Below are 15,258 nucleotides of genomic sequence, written 5' to 3' on the forward strand. Positions count from 1 at the left end.
ATCTCTCATGAATAAATAAATAAAATCTAAAAAAAAAAAAATTGCACAGAGAACAGATTGATAGTTGCCATTCATGGGAGATTGGGTGAAATGGATGAAGGGAATCAAAAAGTACAAACATCCAGTTACAAAGTAAGTAAATCATGGGGATATAATGTACAGCATGGCAACTTAAGTTAGTATTACTATAATGTATATTTGAAAGTTGCTAAGAGAGTATATCTTAAAAGTTCTCTCATCACCATAAAATTATATAATTATATGTGGTGAAGGAATCAGACTTACTGTGGTGATTATTTTCCCTATAAAAAGTTTGAACCACACTGAAACTAATATATAATGTTAGATGTCAGTTTTACCTCAAAAAAAAGCATTTAGTAAACATAAGTCCAGTTTTCTGGCTTAATAAAGAGAGCATACCAAAGAACTGGGCTTTTGTTTTCTGTTTAAGAATACTGAAACATTTCAGGCTCTTCTTTCTGAACACTTATTTCCACCAAACGTACCCGTGTAGGCATCTGAGATTGTGTTTAATGTGGATTTTGATCTCAGGAAGTCTGCTGAAAGTTTGATTATTTCAGTTTTGTTTTTTTTTTTTTTTTTTTAGATTTTATTTATTTATTCATAGAGATGCAGAGAGAGAGAGTAGCAGACACATAGGCAGAGGGAGAAGCAGGTTCCATGCAGGGAGCCTGACGTGGGACTCGATCCAGGGTGTCCAGGATCACGCCCTGGGCTGGAGGCAGCGCTAAACCGCTGCGCCACCAGGGCTGCCCTGATTATTTCAGTTTTAATGTATTTTTCTACTACAGTAATTTTTTTCTACAATGTATTCTGCGCTGTGTCAGTTGGGATCTTATGAGAAGTACATGCAAAGATGGAATTCAATGTACATGGATTCTGTTAGAGCAAAGGCCTATGAGAGAACATGGAGAAGGAACCAGGACTGGCTGAGAGCTAGCAGGCCTAATGCAAGTGTAATCCCCAGTACTTGTTAGTGTAATTATGTAGTTAATTAAATATTGACTAAGTCCATGAAAAATATGAGTACATGAAAAAAAGAAAATTGAATGATTTGAAAAGACTTGGTAAAAACAAGTAGTTACTAAAACATTTCTGATCAAATCAGGTATGGGTATGATCACTATAAAAGTTTAGGGGAAATTTATTAACATTTAGTAGAATTCCACACTTTGATTGTGTTATGTCTCTGCAGTTTCAAGAAACCCAAACTGGAAGTCATTGTCAATGTATTAAGGATGTGATTTGTGCAGAACAAATGATAAAGAGCTCTAGTCAGTGGATCCTCTGCAAAGACGAGATAGGCTTACATCTTAAGATTGGTGTGAAATACCTATTTCTGTGGTTCAAGCTAAATGAAAATGTTTACTTTTTTAGAAGTCTTTGATTTTTATGGACTTTCTCAGTTAACCAACCAAGCACTACTGACCACGGGAGGCTTCTCCATTTTTAAATCCAGTATAAGTGCATTTATGGCTCATTTTTACATGTGGGGTAATAATGAAAAACACAGATGTCCTTTGGATTGGAGATAGTATATGGAAGTCAGTTTGGGTCATGGTTAGGTCTTTTCGTTCCACAAATATTTGTTAGGAATAGTTTTAGAACTTTGTCAAAATCATAGATGGCCTACTTGGATTTCAAACTATATTTGACAAAAATATTTATATATAGGTACCCATAAATATATACACCCAGCTCACCCAGTTGACCTTTGAACAACACAGGTTTTGTTTTTTTTGTTGTTGTTTGTTCGTTTGTTTTTTTAACACAGGGGTTTTGTATGTACAAGTTAACATGGGACATAAATCTCTGGACCCCAAAGGGTAGAGATCAGCCCAAGGGGTTTCCTACTGGCCCATATATTCTCTATGTAAGACATGCTAGAGAATATTCAGCTATCCCCTTTATTACATTAAAGCTGTCTGCTGAAAGAAGGATTTGTTTTAAAATTTGATTCATCCAGGCCCACCTCTAACCCCAGACTTTTTCATGTGGTTGATTTGTTCATGCAGAATTTCCAGCTAACCCTTAACTAAACTTTATAGGCACACCCTAGTGACTGTTCCACAGGGGGGAGACGTTACAGCCCTTTGTAAAATTCTTCTGGAGCTTCAATTAGAGGCTGTTGTAATATCTAATCACAACTCACTTTCCTCATTTGAGGCAAGATAATAGAAACATTAAACCAAGAGCAAGTAATTTCTGGACAAGATAGTCCCCCCCCCCCCCCGCCTCCATCCCCCTTGATGGATTCTGCTACAATGTATATTTTAAAGATTGAACCTGGGACTCTGAATTCCTTAAGGGCCAGGCCTTCATCTTTGCCCAGCAGTGGCAAGGTGCCTGACCTGGTATAATAAGTGTGATGAATTGGTGGATTGATTGAATGAAAAAAAAAAATATTACACAGCAAGACTTCTAGTCTCATTTAATATAGCAAAGTGTACTATTCTAATTTGTACATATTTAGCTTTCTTTAAATTACCTCAGAATGAGCTCCAGATGAATCGTTGGTCAGCTGAGAAGTTCAGATTTCCTCAGCTTATAAATTCCCTGTATGGAAGGGCGACGTAAGATTTCTGATTTCTGTTTTAGAACTAAATTGAGGGCTTCATTTTCCTTTGCCCTTTGAAAAAAAATGGCTTGGTTCTGGACATAGAAAAAGATGGCTGTGAGTTGAGATCCTGCCTTCTGTGCCTATCTTGAGGAGTGAGAGGTCCTGCCAACTTGAACACCAAGGCAGCTGTTGCCAGCCACCCCTGCTTGCCCCTCTTTCCTCTTTCTTCGTCACTTCCTTTTCTTTTACCTATTTTGCCTGTTTTTGCTTTCCACCTACAGTGCCATCTAAGGTTAAACAGGCCTACCTTAAATTAATTAATTGGGGTATAACTTTAGAGCTATGATAAAAACATAATAGAGGTATTCTTTCTGTAACTTAGAGTTTTAAATTAAAGGCATAATATGCCAATTTAATATTCAAACCACTGATACATAAGGTACCAGGCAAAGATGCCCCAAAAAGGAATGCATTGGATTATGCCCCTACGGGTTATCCGCTTTATCACATAACTGGTATAATTACTAAGTGGGCCTAATCAGCTTAGAAGGGTAAGGAGAATCTTAACACAAGCATATTTTACTAAATGACACTTTCTTGCCACTGTAGTGATTGGCAGCAATAAGTTAGAAAGGATTTATTTCCTGTCTTTCCATTCACACAACATGGAACTGCACTTTTTTTATAAAGTGCCACTTATACAGACTGATTTTTTTTTTTAACCTGCTGATTACTTCTGCATATTTGGCCAAATCTCAACATTGAATTAAAAACTGGAAAGCATGTTGGTATTTGTTCCAAAAGTTGAAGTTGGGCGGGGGGGGGGGGGGGGTAATTATTTTTGCCTCTGTTGGAACAAAAAGTGAGTAGGTCCAACCTACTAAAAGTTTACTTGAAATGGAAAGCATGGGATCCCTGGGTGGCGCAGCGGTTTAGCGCCTGCCTTTGGCCCAGGGCGCGATCCTGGAGACCCGGGATCGAATCCCACGTCAGGCTCCCGGCGCATGGAGCCTGCTTCTCCCTCTGCCTGTGTCTCTGCCTCTCTCTCTCTCTCTGACTATCATAAATAAATAAAAATTAAAAAAAAAAAAAAAAGAAACGGAAGGCAGTTCATTTATAATTTAGGATATGTGTCTCAGGGTTCAGCTGCGTTCTCCCTCTTAAATAGGTTGTTAATCTTCCATCTTGCACACAGTCTTGTTTGAATGCTTTTAATCTGTCTGAATTTTCAGTTGAATCTCCATAGAGGTAGGAAGGGTTCACAGAGATGTCTGCCAACTTGCCATACATGTGACTTAGGGTATTTTAGCTGAAGTCTTGACAAATATTAATTATACCAGTATTTTTAAGGAACCAAATTCTTTGTTTTGATTCAGGTGGAAAATGAGGTCGATCGCAGCATTCAGAAAGTGTATAAGACCTACAATGGAACGAACCCTGATGCTGCTAGCCGGGCTATTGATTATGTACAGAGACAGGTGAGCTCTCTTGAGGCGGATTTGTTTTTGAGAGCCAATTACTGTTGGGTCCACCTTAAACTAGCTGCTGTTACTAGATAAATTAGACATCTATTCTCATAGCCATGGTTATCTTCATGATGTCTAATATTTTTACCTTCACACTTGAAAATTTTTTTCCATTGTCACCTAATCAAAGCCAGATAAGAAGCATTTGACTTTTTACCAAATAATTAGTGAGAAAGGTGATCATGAAAGACAGGTATGATCACAGGGAAAGGTGGGAGCCTTGAGGGACTTCAGAGGAGATAAGAGGTTTTTTTCATTTACCTTTAGAAAGCAAGACCAGAAAAGATAACAGACAAAACTATAAAAAAAAAAAAAAGAAAAGAAAAGAAAAAGAAAAAAGGACAATTTGAAATACATGAAGGTAGAGAGAATAGTATAGTACCCATAAACTACCCCCAAATTGACAATTTTTTGTCAATCATATTTCACCCTTTACCCCATGTATCTTTTGCTTGATTACATTAAAGCAAATCTCAGACATTTCAGAGAAAGTATTTGAAGCACGTTGTCATTGGAAATATTATTTAACTCAGAACCAGGTATTTACCATGTAAGATATGAAGATTTTTCTTAGCTATAAATTACCCCTTGTGGGTAATGTGCTTTTCATGTGGAGATTCTAAAATTACTTGTCATATGTTGCTAAGTCAGAATTTAAAATTAAAAAAAAATTTTTTTTAATTCAATTCCTTAGTCATCCCAGCCACATTGTAAGTGTTCAGTAGCCTCAGGTGGCTAGTGGCTAATATGTTGAATATGCAGACACAGAACATTTCTGTCATTGCAGAAAGTTTTATTGGACCTCACTGGTCTAGAGTAGCTGAAAGCTCTGCAGTGCGCAGAACTCTAAAGTTCCACACAGGAATATGTGTCTTATGAGGACTGATATTTCTCTTTTCTTCCCCGCTAGCTGCATTGTTGTGGAATTCACAACTATTCAGACTGGGAAAATACAGACTGGTTCAAAGAAACCAAAAACCAGAGTGTCCCTCTTAGCTGCTGCAGAGAGACCGCCAGCAGCTGTAATGGCAGCCTGGCCCACCCCTCCAACCTCTATGCCGAGGTAAGTGTGATTTCTTGGCCAAGACTTGACTCTAGCTTGGTAACCTGTTTTTCTCTGTGATTTGTCTTTACCTAGATCTTCTTTTCTATACTCTTTGACCTGTCTTTAATGCTCTTTAGGTTGTTGTAAATTCTTTTTAAATGTATTGTCTTTCCCTCTGTAAGTGTTTGTTATTTTCATTTCTGCCACTGAGCAGTAATACTTGACCTTGCAGCTTTCACTTTAAATGACTTCTAATGAGAATAACTGTGTTTCAGGGATGTGAGGCTCTAGTTGTAAAGAAGCTACAGGAAATCATGATGCATGTTATCTGGGCAGCGCTGGCATTTGCAGCTATTCAGGTAAGCGCAGCTAACCAAGGAGTTGTCATCAGAGTCTGCTGATTCACTGATGTCAGCTGTGCATGGTTTTCATCATTAAGTACGCTTAAAACTTTGTGTATATAGATGGATAATTTGTAAGTGATTGAGAACCAGCCACCAGTTACCAACACCTGTCATTTCCCGTCTCTAGACCTAGACCCAAGATGGTTCCAAGAAACCACAGATCTGTATTTGAGGGAACTCTGCTCTATTTTCTTGATTAGTGAGTTCAAAATACATACTGTTGTCCTAGTGTATTCTTGGGAGGTATTTTAATAGAAGCTCTCAAAATTTTAAAAATTGTACTGCTTTATTTCACTTTGGAAATGGAAAGCTTTATTTCAGTCTTCTTGTACTCTTTCTTCTGGTTCTCATTTTTCTGTCCTCAAGGGTTTTATATGTCCATATATGTTAATCAGGAACTGATCCTACAACACTAGGTTCTTAAACTGATAAGAGCAGTTTCATTGCTTTACAGAAAAGATCGAGTGAAGACCGAGGTTCTGATCTCTTCTGTATTTGTGGACTTAGTTTTTCCAGACTGACAGCTATCAAGGAATCACTTGGCACATCTGCAGGTGAACCATGCCATTATTGGTAGCTGAGGGGACTTGTTTTCCCAACTCCTACCGGTGAAAACAGTCTTTTTCCCATCTAGTAATGGCATGTGCAGAGTAGCTGGTGACTGTTTAATTACTTCTCACTTTACCTACTCCTCCTTCCCTCTCCCACCATATCCCACTCACGCACCCTCATCCTTATCCCTCACCTGAAAATAAGAATAAGAAAAAATAACTATTTTTTCGCTCAGTACAACTGCCTACAGTGCTAGTTTCTCAGGCATATACAATATATCTTAGGGATTATCTTAAACTCAGAATAGCCAATCGTTTGAAATGATTGAGAAGCCTTTGCATCAGATCTAGTTCTCAGAGTGTTCTTTTGGTGGTTCTTGAAATATGCTTCAGGCCTAGAGAACCTATTTTAAGAAAGTGTAAGTAGGGATCCCTGGGTGGCGCAGCGGTTTAGCGCCTGCCTTTGGCCCAGGGCGCGATCCTGGAGACCCGGGATCGAATCCCACATCGGGCTCCCGGTGCATGGAGCCTGCTTCTCCCCTCTGCCTGTGTCTCTGCCTCTCTCTCTCTCTCTCTCTGTGACTATCATAAATAAATAAAAATTAAAAAAAAAAAAAAGTGTAAGTAGCTTTTAAGTGTTAGATAAAAACCAATATAATTGCTAGTTTAAGTGTAAGTTGCTTGTATTGCCTACTCTCTGTATATTTGAACAAAAGCTAGTCTATTTAATAGGAAATGCCTTTCAAAATGGCAAAGAGGTGATTGTTGACTTTGCTGGTATTCAAACAGCCCTGAAATGATTCATTAAAAAGCCTAGCTCTTTATTTGCTGTGGTCTCTGCCCTTCTAAGCATTTACTTTGTGGCTCAGCATAGCAGTAGTATGATGACCAGCAGGCATGTATTTCATATCGTTTCATATCTTGATTGTCTCTGCAAATATATTCATGTAGCTAAAAATAATGAAACATGAAGAAGGTCTCTTTTCCAAGGTGAAATTGTGGTATGTGCATTCTTAATGATTTTATTTGTGTTAATAAATCACATACTAGCATGCAGCAAAAAAGCTTTGAAACTGTAAGGTGCTTATGATCATGAAATACACAGCATGTATAAAGAAGACTGATGAAAATCATTACTTTAGCTATGTCCTTCATCTAGTTACGCTCATTAACCAGGCAGATATTGCTTCATTAAATATATTTTCAGTGTGGGGGGGGGCTAATAAATATTTTAATTATTCTCTTAAGTATGCCTTCTCGTATGCATTTTATGCTTAAATCACCCTGATTTAGGTAATGGCTGATAAAGATTTGACGTGTTCAGTTTAGCAAAACTAAGTCAAAGATTCAGAGCTTTCACAGACTTAAAACCTAGTGGCTTTGAAAATTTGAAAACTTTGGTTTTAAGGGGAAAAAACATACATTTGTAATAATGAAAGAATTTCCCTAACATTTTTTTTAAAGAGTACCTGTAAATGTTCTGAACTTTTGATACTCAAAATCTGATTTAAATTGATGCCCTAGGTGTGGAAAAGCTGAGCAAAGGCAAAAACAACACAAGCATCAGTGATCTCTAGTGCTTGTATGCCCATCCTGATAGAGAAAGTTAGAGCTAAAGGACACTTGGAGAGTCTGTTGTCCTTGTTTCCCTTGTTTTAAAGGCCATGAAAATGAGGAGGGGGTGGGGTGTGGAGCAAGGATAGTATGACTAATGACCATCAGTGAAGCTTGAATCCTGGCCCATTGTACTCTGCCTCCAATTACAAAGTGAAGAATTAAGGTTCTCAAAAGATTAAATTCCTCAATTCTGCTATGAAACCTGACAGTTAATTGCCACTTCAGCTTAAGAAAATACACAGTGTAATTGCATTGAAATATCATTGGTACTTTCCTCCAGGTTCTAAAGTGAGGAAGCTCTAATAGCTGGTTTTAAATAATGCTCAGGGCGCCCGTCTGGCTCAGTCAGAAGAGCATGCGACTCTTAGTCTTGGGAGTTGTGTGTTTGAGCCCCATGTTGGGTATAGAGATTTCTTAAATAAAAAAAAACTTAAAAAAAAAAAATAATGGTTGAAAGATGACTTTTGGTGGTGGTGTATCTGTTTGGTGGTGTAACTGTTTGAACCATGGTCTTTTTTTAATTTGAGTGTGATTTGTGGTACTGTTACATTACATTTTGTTCAAGTTCCAAGGCATACAGTGAGTTTAGGAAGAAATTTTCTCATAAACTTAATTTACCAATAGAAGGCTCTAGTTCACACGTTAACAATCTGTAGGCCCTTTGGGCCAAAGCTATTCCACTGCCTCTTACTGTGTTAGCCACACTCCTTTAATATCATCTGTGACTGCTTTTGTGTTATAGTGGCAGAGTTGTGTGACAGAGACTGATTTTGTCTGTTGGTTCACAAAGCCTAAAATATTTACTGTTTTCCCTTTAAGAAAACATTTGTTGACCCTTGTGCTAGTCTAGTTAAATGATCTAGGCTTGAGTAGGACCAAAATAATGAAGAAAATCCTGAAAAATACTAGTTAATTCTTAAAACAGTTTTTTTCTTTTTTTAAGATTATATTTATTTATTCATGAGAGACAGACATAGACAGGGGGAGAAGCAGGTTCCCTGTGGGGATCCCGATGGGGAACTCAATCCCAGGATCCTGGGATCCCGACATGACGCTCAACCACTGAGCCACCCAGGCATTCTGCAACAGCATTTTTTAATATAAGAGAAAGATTTTTAAAATTTTGCTACACTCCTTATTTTGTTTTAGGTAATCTCCACACCCAACATGGGCCTCTGTCCTACAACCTCAGTATCAAGTCTCATGCTCCACCAAATGAGCCAGCCAGGCACTCCTTGTTAGCTTTTTAAAATCAGCAAGATTTTTGACTTCTTTGAGCATAGCCAGCCTCTTAAATTAAGAAATGATCAATTAGGAATTTTATATCTAAAAGATCTGGTCATAATGGTAAAAATGTAGGTTTTGATTTGGCAATCTCTTAAGTATCTGCTGTGAGTAAGGCTTTCTGCAAAGTAGGGGGAAATGGGAATTGTCTTTGGAGTCTCATGAAGTTGGCGTGTCCTCAAGATGGAGTGATCAAGAGCAAACTGTCACAGAGGATTGTTTCTCAGGGCCAGGCTGCTTTTTTTCTGGTCGCTCAAGTGTGAAAGAGGTTGAGCCCGCTGTTTTCTTCCTGCTGTTTCTTGATTGCCAGTTATTCATTAAAATGAGTTAAAATACATAAGTAACACTTTAGATTGAGCCCCCAGATAGTTAAAATCTAGTGGGTTGATTCTGACATACATTTAAAGAAATATTTCAAGTAATTTTTCATTAAAAATTTAAACCAAAGCTTGGGAAGCTAATTCTTGAATGGCTAGGTTTGGTTTTGTTTTGTTTTGTTTTTAATTTAGAGGAAATTAATCTTTTTAATTTTTAAATCTTTTATTTATTTATTCATAGAGAGAGACAGACAGACAGAGACACAGGCAGAGGGAGAAGCAGGCTCCATGCAGGGAGCCTGACGGTGGGACTCGATTCCAGGTCTCCAGGATCACGTCCTGGGCTGCAGGTGGTGCTAAACCACTGCGCCACCAGGGCTGCCCGAGGAAATTAATCTTAATTGTTAACTTTTTATAGGTTTTACCCACTTGATATAATTTTTTTCAGATGATATAAATTTAGTGAAATGTAAGTCTCCCTGTCAGTCTATGCTAGTTCTTGAGTCCCATTCCATATCCCTTCAAGTAGCAACCACTGTTACCAGGTTTCTGTATATCCTTCCAGAAGTAGTTTTGTTTAGGTGGCAGGTAAATATTTTTTATGTAAATGAAAGCTTATGGTATGTAATTTTCTACCTTGCTTTTTTAAAAGATTGAGTTAATTGTATATTCACATGCATTTTTTTTTTTATTAAGTAAACTCTGCCTCCAACATGAGATGCAAATTCATGACCCCAAGGAGAAGAGTAGCACATTCCACCAGCTGAGCCAGCTAGGCACCCCAATTCACCTGCAGTTTAAGAAGTAATACCATCAGAGTCCTTGTATGCTTTGTCCAGTTTCCCTCACCGGTAATATTTTGCAAAACTATAGTGTATCACAACCAGGGTATTGGCACTGATACAATCCACCAATTTTATGCAGATTTTTCATTTCTGTTTGTATTTGGTTCTGTATAGTTTTATGACCTGGTAGGTTCCTGTATCCACCACCACAGTCAAGATACTGAACAATTTTAACGCCGTAAGGATTCCACTTAGTACCCTTTTGTTACTAACTGCATCCACCTCCATCCTGTGCCGCCTCCTCCCATACCCTAGCAACCACTAATCTGTTCTCCATTTCTAAGTTTGTCATTTCAATGTATTATATAAATGGAACCTTATGGTATGTAACCTTTGGTTCCTCCTTATGTCTTACTATGGCTGCATAGTGTTCCATTGGGGGGGGGGCATACTTTATAATTTAATCTACATTAATGGGCACTTATATAAGTCTTGCTATTACAGAAATGCAAGTAGCAGATGTCCTCTGTATGCATGTGCAAAGTCTATAGCAAAACTTGGTAGCTACAAAGTTGAGTCCATTGTATAAGTGGCTTTTTGATAGGTACTTCCACATTTTTCTCAGAAAACAGTGTTTCCAGTTTGCGGTTCCAAAACCCTGTATAACAATACCTCTTTTCCCATAATACCCCCTACGTAGTATATTCTAGAGCATTTTAATCCTTGGCAGTTTTTTAAGTCACCATTTGCCTCTCTATTTAGCAATTATTTTTTGTAGTTGCTTGCTGTTCTTTTTTTTTTTTTAATTTTTATTTATTTATGATAGTCACAGAGAGAGAAAGAGAGAGAGGCAGAGACGCAGGCAGAGGGAGAAGCAGGCTCCATGCACCGGGAGCCCGACATGGGATTCGATCCCGGGTCTCCAGGATCGCGCCCTGGGCCAAAGGCAGGCGCCAAACCGCTGCGCCACCCAGGGATCCCAGTTGCTTGCTGTTCTATTTAGACTAAGTGCAGATTAGTTCTCATGACTTGAGTATTGCAGGGAAAATTTTTATTGCAAGAAATAACTCTGGAGCTAAGATATTTCCAATTGTTGGAAAATTTTAGTAATCAGTGAAATTTCAGTATAGCAGAGCTTTGGAAGCAGACCTGTAGTACTGTACTAGTGATAAGGTTTGGACTCTAAGAAGTTAATGTGTAGAGCTTAATGCTTGTAAACAGACTCATTCTGAAGCATGAGTAGGGTTTTATCAAGCTTATTTAGTTGTTTTAAAATCAGTACAAGTTGACATCATTGAAATAAAAGTCAGGAAAAGAAATGATGCTTATTTCAGACCCCATTTGAGAATGCTGGCTCCTTCAATAGAAGTTAACCAACTGAAAGGAATGTGAGGGAAGTGGAATGGGAAAGAGGTTCCCCCCCCCCCCCCCCAGAAAATCAGTAATTTCTGAGCTTAGCATTTTTATTGCTCAATTTAACATTGCTTGGGAACATAATTGTGTTTGATTTTATAGCTATTCTGAGAATGTTTTGATGATGTAGTGAATGGAAATGTATTTCTTTCGGAATTAGATAGTAAACATGTCTAGAACTGGCTAAAGATATTTACTAAATTTTAACAATTTCCACTTTTAAAATGTCTCAAGGTGCTTTATGCTATTACTGTGCTCAGCAGATATTGATACAATGAAACCAGCAAGCATGAATGTCAGCAGCAAGTACATATATCAATGGGTAGAATATGGGCTAATTAAGGGCAGAAATTGGAGTGTGTGACTTCTGTACCACGGAGACTTCAGATTGAGGGCATCCTTATCTCTGTGTTGTGTCTCATTAGTTACCCTCCACTTCAGACTGAGAGAGCTGAGAGCTCGATGATTATGGATCCGGCACATTTTGTTGAAATTGATTGACCCCATGTGCACAGAAACTGAGACCTTTCGCTGCCCGTGAAAAGTTAGAACGGCAATTAACTTACTCTTATTTAGCTCTTTGGTTACTATTTATATTTTGTAAGAAGTCAGATCAAAAATCCTAGAATCATTTTCTCCTTAATCCAGTTTAATCCTCTTGCTTATTCAAAATAACATCGCATGACTTTATTACAATTCCAGTTTGCTGCCACAGAAGGATTAGGGCTTATTAAAATAAAATAATGAAAGAAGAGTGACCTTTAAAAAGTAATGTGTCTGTAATACCACAGAGCCAAATCTGGATTTCAAAAATAGTAAATAATTATGAAAGAAATAAAAACCTTCAAACCAATTTCTTGGCATCAAGATTAGTTTTCCACCATAGGGCTTTTGGGCTGTTTATTTACTGTATTTTGTGGATTGTTAATAAAGCCTGTGTCCCCAGGTCCAGATGCCTGAAAAGACCACCAGTAAGTTTCCTTAATACATGTAGTCTTCGTCGTTCCACTCCCTAGACCCTTGCTGAACGGACGGTAGCCACTGGCCAGTCACGTGTGTCCCAATTAATTTAAATAAAATTAAAAACATAATTCCTCAGTTGCACTAGCTACATTTCATGGTGCTCAGTAGCCCCATGTAGCTAGTGACTACCAAGTCTGTAAGCTCAGATACAGAATGTTTCCATCATTGCAGAAAGCTCTTTTTTTTAGAGCGCTGTCGATTGAGAACGGGATTGAGAATGGGGATGGCAGGAGGAGAGCCTTGTGATTCTGCTCTTCACATATTGTTCTTAGGTGTGAGGCAGGGAAACTAAAAGTTGGTTTCTGAAAAGATAATGTACATATTAGAAATTGCTTCTGTTCCTGTCGTCACTGCTTTTTTGATGTTTAGAGATCGCTGAACTTGGAAGCAGCTCCGTTGCCAACCACGAAATGTACACCGAGCCCTGAGAGGGTCTTCAGCCTCCTTTTTCCCCCTGTTGTTTTCTTCCCACAGCTGCTGGGCATGTTATGTGCATGCATCGTACTGTGCAGAAGGAGTAGAGATCCTGCTTATGAGCTCCTCATCACCGGTGGAACGTACGCATAGGAGAAGACGCAAGCCTCAGCTTTTTAGTCGTGTTCTGATTTGGAAGGTGAATTGAGCAGGTCTGCTCTATTGGCGGCCTGAGTTCATCTAGTTAAAGCACACGGGTGTTGGACAAAGCAGCTTGGCTCTTCATGTGCCCACCTACTTCCCTGCCCACCTAGGAGTTCCTTTTCCTCTGTTCTAGCTGACTCTCCGTGTTCCTAAGTTCTTAAGTATGGCAGTTTATGTTCTAATTTCAGAACCATTTGCAGGTTGCATAGTGTGGGAGAATCAAAAGAGGGCCTAGGCCTGCTTCTGTTAGGTCCCTGCAGTAACGGGGCTACTGCCGGAGTATCTCTGGGCCCTTCCAGTCTGCATGGTGGAGAACTCTGGGCCAAAGGTGCTTGGGGGGAGAGGGAGGAAACCAGCTGCAGTGAAAGTTAACACCAGACGGTGCCCCTCGTCAGTGTCCTTTTAAAAAAAAACATATACTGTAGTTCAGTAAGATAGCAACTGTATAAAATTGCTAAAATAGATTTTAGAATCATACAGTGTGTCTCTTGGTTCATCTTCAAAATCAGACTGATCTTTGAAACTAGCAGTTTTTAATCAAAGCTGGCTTTATAGGAGGAGTATAATGTATGCACTACTGTTTTAAAACAATTAGTGTGTGTGTGTTTTTGTATGATTGAGCCCATTCATCGTAAGTCTAAACTCGTTAGCGTTAATGTACCCATGTAGACTAGCAAAGTAGTATGTAGATGTGATCTCAGTTGTAAATAGAAAAATCTAATTCAATAAACTCTGTATCACCCCTGAACATGTACTTTTTAATTATTTGGGGACATTTCAGTTCCCAAACAGCGGTGTAATGTTTTAAATGTTGGTGCTATCTGCAGTTCTTCATGATTTACATGTGTTTTAATTATATCAGTTGCCAAAGTCTAAAGGCCTTGGGATCCAGAAAACCACAGGTGCTTTTCAGTCCAATATATCCTACAAAGCACAGATCCCAATCCCAGGTGCCCATATCATGGCTTTTAAATACATCGGTGGGTTATTCCCTAAGAATAAGGATGTTGTAATTGAGCACGTTGAATACTGACACAATACTTAAACTTACCCCTCATGTTTCAGTTGACCTCACAACGTCCTTTATACCATTTCCCCTCCAGTTCCAGATCCAGTCAAGGACCAGGTGTTAGTTGTCCTGTCTTTGGTCTCCTTTAATCTGGAATGTTGCCATAGCTTTGTCACCTATGACATTGACATTTTGGAAAAATACAGTCCCTTCTTTTAAATGCTGTTACTCATTTTGGGTTTATTGGATGCTCCCTCTTGATGAGATTAGGTTTTGCGTTCTAAGTGGCGGGAGCACTATCCGTGTCGTGTGTCCTCTCAGGTTGTAACCACAATGTCATCTGCCCCAAAATGATGATGTTCATTTTGATCATCTGTGTATCGTTCAGGGTCCACTGAAGGGGGAAATATAAACAGGAAATGATGGAAACAGTTGCTAACTGTGGTAAAGATTAACTACCAAAAGGGGGTTTAAAAAAAAAAAAAGACCCTGGGACACCTGGGTGGCTCAGGTCCCAGGATCGAGTCCCGCATCGGGCTCCCTGCGAGGGTCCTGCTTCTCCCTCTACGTCTCTGCCTCTCTTCCAGTGTCTCTCATTAATAACATAAATAAAAAGACCCTAAAGCAGCTTAGTAGTAAAACAGCTCCCAGCCTGAAGGTCAAGGAAGAGAGGACAGGAACTGAGGAACTCAGAGCAGGGCCCTGCCAGTCTGAGGGTCGGGCTCTGGCAGGAGCACGCTGCCTGCCCTGTGACGGGATAAACCCCTGGAGGTGCCCACCTGGCTCAGTAGCCAGGAGAGCAGAGGACTGGCCCCCACGCCAGGCGGAAACGCTAAGTGTCCTCTCAGCCCGGCCATCCTCTCCGTGGCCCCTGCTGCCCAGCGGGCCAAAGAGACGCATCCCAGTGTGGCCAGGAAGGAGAGGAAGGCGGGTTTGGCACACTGGGTAAGTACTTGGTTAAGGTGGTTTCTGTTTCATCCCTTCCAAGTCCCGTGATTTCTGGAGACCTACTACTTCACGACTGAATGTTCACATATCCTGTTCCCCACCAAACTTCCCCTGGGGTTTAGCAAATACTGGTGATT

At 39.3% G+C, this 15,258-nt stretch overlaps 1 protein-coding gene across 1 annotated transcript in view; it reads left to right on the plus strand.

Moving 5' to 3' along the window:
* Positions 1-13,912, plus strand: part of TSPAN3 (tetraspanin 3) — a 28,407-nt gene extending 14,495 nt beyond the window's left edge. The window contains exons 4-7 of the mRNA XM_025472100.3: positions 3,958-4,059; positions 5,018-5,170; positions 5,428-5,511; positions 13,021-13,912. Coding sequence (XP_025327885.1) covers positions 3,958-4,059; positions 5,018-5,170; positions 5,428-5,511; positions 13,021-13,113 — 432 coding nt within the window. The 3' untranslated portion in view covers positions 13,114-13,912. The remainder of the gene's footprint in view (positions 1-3,957; positions 4,060-5,017; positions 5,171-5,427; positions 5,512-13,020) is intronic.
* The last annotated feature ends 1,346 nt before the right edge of the window (positions 13,913-15,258 follow it).

Source organism: Canis lupus, chromosome 30, assembly GCF_003254725.2.
Source record: "Canis lupus dingo isolate Sandy chromosome 30, ASM325472v2, whole genome shotgun sequence".
Classification (NCBI taxonomy): Eukaryota; Metazoa; Chordata; class Mammalia; order Carnivora; family Canidae; genus Canis; species Canis lupus.